The sequence below is a fragment of the Sinocyclocheilus rhinocerous genome, unplaced genomic scaffold, assembly GCF_001515625.1.
Source record: "Sinocyclocheilus rhinocerous isolate Xijiao unplaced genomic scaffold, SAMN03320098_v1.1 scaffold1605, whole genome shotgun sequence".
NCBI lineage: Eukaryota > Metazoa > Chordata > Actinopteri > Cypriniformes > Cyprinidae > Sinocyclocheilus > Sinocyclocheilus rhinocerous.
In genome coordinates this window covers 580,908-590,417 of record NW_015627373.1, presented here as the reverse complement: position 1 = coordinate 590,417, position 9,510 = coordinate 580,908, and the positions used below count along the sequence as shown (strand labels likewise).

Below are 9,510 nucleotides of genomic sequence, written 5' to 3'. Positions count from 1 at the left end.
CAGTAGGCATAAGAAGAAATATGGAGAGAGTGAGTCTTTAAAAGTGCTAACATTTCTGTGAAGCAGACAGTCAGACTATTGTTATGCTGTTGGCAGGATGGGTATCTGTTATCAGCTGGCACCCTGAGGCCTGTGCCAAGCTGCGTCATGCACTTGACTCATGATTCTGGAGACAAACAGAGTGAAGGAAGCTTTTAGAAGCACATGCCAATTTTTGTTAATGCACTTGAGGATAATCTTACACAGCTTTAAAATGATCTGTCTGTCTCTCTCTGTCTTGTAGTTGTGCCGTTCTGGGCTCGAGGCAGCGGGCTCCAGGGCCTCTGTGGTGCTCCTGATGCCCCTCTCCCACTAACGAAGATCCCGGGTGGGCGAGGGACAGGCAGGGATCTCCCTCACAGCGTACTGCACAAGGTAAGAACACAGATTTGTACAATTTTCACATTTTAAAGGGTTAGTTCACCCCAAAATGAAAATTCTGTCATTAATTACTCACCCTCATGTCGTTCCAAACCCGTAAGACCTCCATTCATCTTCGTAACACAAATTACGATATTTTTGATGGAATCTGAGAGTATACTTTTTTTGCGCAAATAAAAAAAAAAAGACTTTATTCAACAATTCGTCTCCTCCGCGTCACCCTGGTGCCATTTTGGAGAGTATCCACTGAACGTAAATTGCGTATGCTGTTTTGTGTCAGCTGCGCCATGCGGATACATTGTTTTCGTTCAAATCAAAGCGCAAACAACGTAGAAAATGTGTGGCGCAGCTGACACAGAACAGCATACGCTATTTACGTTTAGTGGATTACGTTACTCTCCAAAATGGCGCTATAGGGTGACGCGGAGGAGACGAATTGTTGAATAAAGTTTTTTTTCTTTTCTTTTGCGCACAAAATTAATGACAGAATTTTCATTTTTGGGTGAACTATCCCTTTAACATTAAGCTTAGTTCACCCAAAAATGAAAAAATTACTGAAAATGCACTGACCCTCAGGCTATCCAAGATGTAGATGAGTTTGTTTGTTCATCAGATTTGGAGAAATGTGGCATTATATCACTTGCTCACCAATGGATGCTCTGCAGTGAATGGGTGCCGTCACAATTAGAGTCAAACAGCTGATAAAAACATCACAAGAATCCACAAGTAATCCACACCACTCCAGTCCATCAGTTAATGTCTTGTTAAGTGAAATGCTGTGTAATAAACAAATCCATCATTAAGACATTTTAATTTTTAACAATAGCTTCTGGCCAAATATTAGTACCTAATTCATAATAATGCTTCCTCCCATGACATATTCATTTAGAACTGTTTTGGACTGCTTGTAAATGGTGCTTGATCTGTGCATATTTCTCTCCTGATTCAAACAAGTTGAGTTTTACATTGGCGAAAGCAATATTATGGATAGAGGACTCAAAGTTAAAAACATCTTGATGGATTTGTTTATTACAAACTTTATACTTCACAAGACATTAACTGATGGACTGGAGTGGTGTGGTTTACTTGTGGATTATTGTGGTGTTTTTAGTAGCTGTTTGGACTCTCCTTTTGATGGCACCCATTCACTGCAGAGGATCCACTGGTGAAGTAAGCATGTGATGTGAAGTAATACAATTAAGATATAGACCTAGTAATGAAATACATTGGAATATCAATACATATATTAGTTAATCAATACTTTACAGTAGACAAAATGGGATGCAGTCCATCTCAGTTTACTACTTTACTACAGCATGATCCTAAATTAAAAACCCTAAACAGTAAATTAGCCTAGCTCTGTGCCATATTTACAGCTAGAGTTTCCATCTGGCCTACATACGCATGGTGTTGGCGCTTGGTACTCGAGCTCTGCATACAGTTGACCATGTGTGTGAGACTATAGATGTCAGCACTGTCTGTGTGCAGCAGACATGTGACCGTCTCAAAAAGGTTAAGAGGTTTTGGATTACTCACACCTGTGAAACAGTCTATTGTGCAAGTGACTGTTGGCTGCTCTTGAGCTCATTTGTTATATCAATTGATTTTGTTTAAATATGCCACTCTGGTAATATTTAGACAAAATCAATTGAAAGGATAATTTCCAAACCCGTAAGATTTTCGTTCATCTTTGGAACACAAATTAAGATATTTTTGATGAAATCCAAAAGCTTTCTGACCCTGCATAGACAGCAATGCAACTACCACATTCAAGGCCCAGAAGGGTAGTAAGGACATTGTTACAATAGTCCATTTGTCATCAGTGGCTCAACAGTAATTTTTTTGTGCGCAAAGAAAACAAAAATAACGACTTTATTCAACAGTCTCCGCCGTGCATTCACAAGAGTACCGCGATGCATGCGCGTGTTGCTGCTGACGCAGGAGACGGCGTTCTGACGTAGAACAGTTGAACCATTGATGTCGCATGGACTATTGTAACAATGCCCTTACTACCTTTCTGGGCCTTAAAAGTGGTAGTTGCGTTGCTGCCTATGCAGGGTCAGAAAGCTCTCGGGCTTCATCAAAAATATCTTGTGTTCCGAAGACGAACGAAGGCCTTACGGGTTTGAAACAACATGAGGGTGAGTAATTAATGACACAATTTTAATTTTTGGGTGAACTACCACTTTAACTGTTGGAAATTGTGTATCATAAAAAATATATTGCTATTTACATATTTCTAGGGACAAGTATGAATGCAATATTGTGAGAAAAAGACAGTATGCTAATTCATGCAACAACAATTGTGTCATTAGGTTACATTTTTGGAATTTTTGGAGAAACATTAAAGATACAGTTGATATTTAAACAAAACATAACCGAGAACTCCATTAAGACTAAAGAGCTAAAGAACAACCTTTGTGCTAACATTTAATTTTGGGCTCTTATAAATAACATTCTGAGAACAAGCTTGTGTGTAAACACTATGTGCCTGTGTCTCCTCCAGGACGAAAAGTTGACGGTGACCCAGGCGGGGTCGGTAAGCGGCGCGCCCCCTGTCCTGCACTTCCAGTACCAGTTAAGCGAGCGACGGTTCTCCTGCTGGGACACGGTTCTGTCGGACGATGCACTCTACCTGGAAATCCCCGCTGGAGCTCTTCACAATGGCAGCAGAGAAGGGTATGTCGGGTTAATAATCTGTCATCATCGTGCAGCTCTATACTGAAGATGACAGCAGAACCGTATCCATCTGTCTCTACATGGTTCGGCTTTAACAGACAGTTTTAGGTCACAGTAGAACGAACGGCTGGTTTAATTTTAGTCAAAAGCAGCTCGAGTTGGTTTTCCATGTGACGTTTCATCACTGGTATGATGAGGCTGTAAAATATGCAGCCGCTCTTGATGCAAGTTCTTCCAGTCATTTCTCATTTAAGTCCATCAGTGCTTTACCTTCAACAAGCAGGTGGTGGACTGTCAGAAAGCATTAAATATGTACATCTGCATTATTACATCTCTGTCCCTCTCATTACGCTGCAGTTTCACCAGGCTGCTGGAGTTTGCAGAGGAGCAGTTGAAAGTCAGCTACGTGTTCCTGTGGCTTCAGAAAAACAGAGACAATCGATGTAAGATACATTTAAACCCTTTAAAGAAGTATTCTACCCAAAAAAAAACAAAAAAAACACTTCTGTCATCATTGACTCATCCTCATGTTGTACCAAACCAATACGATTTGAAAGCCCGGTTTGCACCAAAAACAATAACTATGAATATAACTATAATAGCATCTGCACCAATGCTTGATAACATTCTGTTTATTATAAACATGCGCCGCAGATTTGTCGGTCTATCACTTTAAATGCTTGTGCGCTTTAAAGAAGTATGGATTCTGATTGGCTGTAAATGTTTTTAATTGCTCATCAGCTGGAAGTAATCATTCTGAGCGTGATTCTAACGATATTGTTTTTCTGACGTTATCGATATATTTGTGGTGTGGACTTATTGGTTAGCGGTTATTGAAACTTTATAGTTATTGTTAAAGTTATCATCTTGGCGTGAACAGGACTTTATTTTCTTCTGTGCAACACAACCAGAGATATTTTGCCGTTTTTTTTTCCTCCATAATGGAAACCGAAGTAGTTGGATTCCAAAAATATGGCTCATCCATTTGACTTGAGCACTTTTTCGATGCTTTTTGTAATTTTTGGAGCTTGACAGCCGTATTATGACTGCAATAAAAGAGATTCAAATCAGCTTCACAGAAATAAACAGGAAAATAACAAACAATCAACAATGCAAACTTATTTAAATATGAGTTAAATTTCAATTCTGCTGTAATGCAGCTCTATAAAAAACAATAGTGACATTACTCAGCTCAAGTCAGTTTAGTATTCATTCAGGGCTGCGTTTCCCAAAAGCATCATTGGTTTCAATGGGTCTACGATCTACTTAAGCTTACGATGCTTTTGGGAAACACAGCCCAGTTCAGTTCAATAACTGTAAAGTTCATAATTTATAAAACAAGTTCAATTCAGACGGTGGCAAGGAACCTAAACTCCATCATTGAGAGGATTGATGTTCCTTCTAAAAACATACATTTTCAACATGAGAGTGAGTAAATGATAATAGAACTTTCATTTGGGTTATTTAATCTTTTAAATTGAATAATGAGTCTGATGCCATAATTCACTAAACAAGGAAGTTTCTTTGTCTCTGCTTGTGCAGTGTCTTTCCATGTGACGTTTCATCACTGGTATGATGAGGCTGTAAAATATGCAGCCGCTCTTGATGCAAGTTCTTCCAGTCATTTCTCATTTAAGTCCATCAGTGCTTTACCTTCAACAAGCAGGTGGTGGACTGTCAGAAAGCATTAAATATGTACATCTGCATTATTACATCTCTGTCCCTCTCATTACGCTGCAGTTTCACCAGGCTGCTGGAGTTTGCAGAGGAGCAGTTGAAAGTCAGCTACGTGTTCCTGTGGCTTCAGAAAAACAGAGACAATCGATGTAAGATACATTTAAACCCTTTAAAGAAGTATTCTACCCAAAAAAAAACAAAAAAAACACTTCTGTCATCATTGACTCATCCTCATGTTGTACCAAACCAATACGATTTGAAAGCCCGGTTTGCACCAAAAACAATAACTATGAATATAACTATAATAGCATCTGCACCAATGCTTGATAACATTCTGTTTATTATAAACATGCGCCGCAGATTTGTCGGTCTATCACTTTAAATGCTTGTGCGCTTTAAAGAAGTATGGATTCTGATTGGCTGTAAATGTTTTTAATTGCTCATCAGCTGGAAGTAATCATTCTGAGCGTGATTCTAACGATATTGTTTTTCTGACGTTATCGATATATTTGTGGTGTGGACTTATTGGTTAGCGGTTATTGAAACTTTATAGTTATTGTTAAAGTTATCATCTTGGCGTGAACAGGACTTTATTTTCTTCTGTGCAACACAACCAGAGATATTTTGCCGTTTTTTTTTCCTCCATAATGGAAACCGAAGTAGTTGGATTCCAAAAATATGGCTCATCCATTTGACTTGAGCACTTTTTCGATGCTTTTTGTAATTTTTGGAGCTTGACAGCCGTATTATGACTGCAATAAAAGAGATTCAAATCAGCTTCACAGAAATAAACAGGAAAATAACAAACAATCAACAATGCAAACTTATTTAAATATGAGTTAAATTTCAATTCTGCTGTAATGCAGCTCTATAAAAAACAATAGTGACATTACTCAGCTCAAGTCAGTTTAGTATTCATTCAGGGCTGCGTTTCCCAAAAGCATCATTGGTTTCAATGGGTCTACGATCTACTTAAGCTTACGATGCTTTTGGGAAACACAGCCCAGTTCAGTTCAATAACTGTAAAGTTCATAATTTATAAAACAAGTTCAATTCAGACGGTGGCAAGGAACCTAAACTCCATCATTGAGAGGATTGATGTTCCTTCTAAAAACATACATTTTCAACATGAGAGTGAGTAAATGATAATAGAACTTTCATTTGGGTTATTTAATCTTTTAAATTGAATAATGAGTCTGATGCCATAATTCACTAAACAAGGAAGTTTCTTTGTCTCTGCTTGTGCAGTGTCCATCATGAAGACCTTCCACTACATGGGTTTTGAAGTGGTAAAACCAGGTCATCCACTGGTGCCGCCCCGGCCTGATCTTCTCTTTATGGTCTATTCCATAGACAGCAGCAGTTCTGATGAAGAGTGACCATCACACTCTCACTCACTCTTAAAATGCCCCCACCTCTTCCTCCCCCTCTATACCTCTGCATTAGTGACTTTTAAGACAGGGGGAGGAGCGAAGCTGGGCCAACTAACACTCTGATTGGTTCAGTTTCCATTATTATCCCACCGATCGGTTCTGATTGGTCGTTCCATCAGCCGGAGGTGGGTTGGTGCTAAAGCAGAAATCCAGCATATCCTCTCTGTTAATTCACAGCATATATCAAACTGTCTATACTGTTGTGTACACTATAACATTCAGAACAGGATACAGATCGCAGACATAGTCGTGATACTTTTTACAGAAGGGAATGCATTTGTAACCGGTTGTAGACTGTCTTGACAGTCTTCTCTGATCTGGTTTGACTCTTCTTTAGACGTTTCATCTGAAACTTTCACTTGTTAATTATTCAATGATCTCATAGGAAACAAGCTGAATAGCTCTTAGTAACTAAGACTCACTTCAACAGCAACATCTAATGAGTGTTTTCGTCCTTCAAACACTCATTATGATTTATGCTGTGCTCCATTCAACTGAGAACTTTCGAATTTCTAACTTCCTATATAGAAAAGTGCAATAGAATGCACTTGAAGTTGGACTTCAGACTTTTATGAAAACTGCAATTTCAGTCACAGGAACTGGGGAGATGTGCACAGCTCACTGTTGACGATCACACATCTGCACATTACCATTTTATATACATCATCCAAACGTCATGCAATAAATTGTTTAAGCATAAAAATATCTTTCAATATTGGATGGAACGCAGCATTGTAGTGTACGTTCATCAAAACAGTGCATCATTCCAGACCCCAACAAGGCACTTGAGTGTAAATTTAGATTGAGTTTAGTTGAATTTTTCTGAGTCTGGTTGTGAGGTTTGCTTTTCAAGAATTCATTGAGTAGAAGTTGTTCAATCAGGCCTGTTGCTTTTACTCTTTAAAACAAAGCCAGGCCTGAAAACTTCTAGATGCATGAGTATGTTTGTGATGAAATCATTCTAGTTTTAAAAATCATGAAGGTCCTTATTTTTATCTAGGGAGATGCACAGGTCTACTGCGCGAGTCCATCACAACTTTTGTCTTCGCCATCCCAAACCAACAGGAAACATGAGAGCAAACCAACCCCACCCTCTGCCCCTCAGGGGCTTTAACACAAGCACTTTAGTAAAAAACATAAGCAATTCAGCCCATGGTGCATTGCACATCTGTTACAGAGATGTGCATTGAGCCGTCACGATGTCTTGCAGTGTTTAGTGAACTTGACACACTTGCCAAAGATAATGGTCTCCATTCAAAGAGAACGCCTGAAGTTTCATTCAGATAAGACTGGTGAACCTACCGTAGAAGCACCTTCAGATAGCAGGCTCGGTCCCGGCGCAGTCAGGTATAACATGCAAAAACATTCCCTGAAACGGAAACCTCTGTTTCTTTGATTCTTGGTCATCTCTGTGGAAATTAGGTGCAATGAATCCAGTTCTGTATACTTCTCAGCAGGGTGGCCTTTAGGTTTTGCATGTGTAAATAGATCTCACCTTTCCTCATGGGCTGTGACAATAAGCTTTTAGAGAATGTTTTTTGTTCATCCACTTAAATTGTATTTTTATCTATATGATTTATTTTGTCTATACCGATTGATTTTTTTGTAGTGTAGAATTTAGAGTAAATCAGATATCATTTAATGACAATCTACACTTGTATACCTTGAACTTATTCTTTATGTCCAAATAAAACACGTGACAAAACAAAACTTCATGACGTACCTGTTTTTCTTTCACAAATAAAATCAATTTGATTATTCCACAATTCCATTATTAAGTTACGGAAGTTGAATAATGTGCAATCCCAATTGCAAAGGGGGAAAAAAGTGAACTTTAAGACTAAACTATTGCAACTAAAGTAAAACTTAATAAATGTGTACTTACCTTTTTTTGGGTCTTCTATGGAAAAAATGGTCCTTATAAAATGGTCGCTATTTATTAAAATAATGTAATTCATAGCTCTCAAATGTCAAAAACAGAAAATGGTCTTGTTTAAAGCCAATCAATGACAAGGAGTCTAATAAACATATAATTAAGATTTAGTTGCTAATAAGGATAGTACAGTTTAATTTGTACACATTTTGTGTAATGTTAATAAGAAACAGAGATAAAATTCACCAGAAAACACCACTCATTTAAGTATGTTTATAAGCTGAAAGCTACAACCAAACTACATTTCCCATCATTCTCTGTGGCAGCACAATACATAACACAATACATAGAGCATAAATAACACACCTATGCATGGCAAAATGAATCACTCATTTGTAAAATGTCCATGTTTATCAAGTAACTGTATTCTACAAGAAACAATCATAATCAATTGCTTAACGACTGCAGTTTTTTTCCGTGTTGGCATATTTACAATTTATTGCTTTTTACCAGAAGATGAAGACTGTAAATATCAAATCTAAGCTTTAAATTGGGTTAGCATTTCGAAATACACTAGTAGCTATGTTGTTCTCAAAGCTAACACAAATAGACTGAACCTAAAACTCGAATATGCTTGCTTGTTTATTTCTAAAGCTCACTTAATTTTGTTATTTAGACATGACTTAATGGTATCTTGAAAACAAATATCTGAAACCAGTTTATTTTGGAGGTACCTTCATTCAGAAACTCTGACTGTCTCCCGTTGACAGACTGAACTGGAGAGCGTCTGTCGCTGTAAACTAGTGATGGGAAGTTCGGATCATTTTATCAGAACCTACAGGATGTTGCGCATGCGCGACTGAACGAATCACTCCCCGAGACGACTCGTTCTTCCCGAGTCACATTAAAGATTCGTTCAAAACGAACGAATCGTTCAAGAACGACCCAACACTACTGTAAACAGACCTGCAGGCCATAGGCTATGTACTTAACGATCCTTGTTGGGTTACATCACAGTAATCTCGTCCATTAAAATGACCTACATTCTCTCAGTCTGGAACACGTTAAGATTTTTGTGCTGCCCGGTTACTGTGCGAGCTCGTCCTTGTGTTCAGGTCTGACCTCTGAGACCGTAATCCGTTCCCGTGTTTATGCAACACCTGCCGAATTTTCCCGCGCTTCTTAGAAAGCCCGCAAAATATGTTGAGTCAGTCAGAGATTTGGTTAATCCCCCATAAAAGACTCGATCACCCTTTAATATAAGGGTGATTCTTAGACTATGGGCACTTTTATGTTCTTTGGTCATATTTATAAAAATACATATAATTTTGGACAAAATTTGGACACTTAAATTTGGACACTTTCTTAGTCAAACTAACAATAAAACCACCTTAAAAACTTTTTACTACCTTTCTATTATGATTTTTT

General features: G+C 38.1%; 1 protein-coding gene across 1 annotated transcript; it reads left to right on the top strand.

Annotated features, from left to right (window-relative positions):
* Nucleotides 1–252: 252 nt before the first annotated feature.
* Nucleotides 253–7,919, top strand: LOC107727666 (ornithine decarboxylase antizyme 2-like; the record flags this gene model as incomplete). The annotated part of the gene is made up of 4 exons (XM_016537623.1): nt 253–414; nt 2,927–3,099; nt 3,457–3,542; nt 6,025–7,919. Coding segments are annotated over 4 exons (552 nt in total), but the record flags the coding sequence as incomplete, so codon positions are not given.
* Between the last annotated feature and the right edge of the window lie 1,591 nt (nt 7,920–9,510).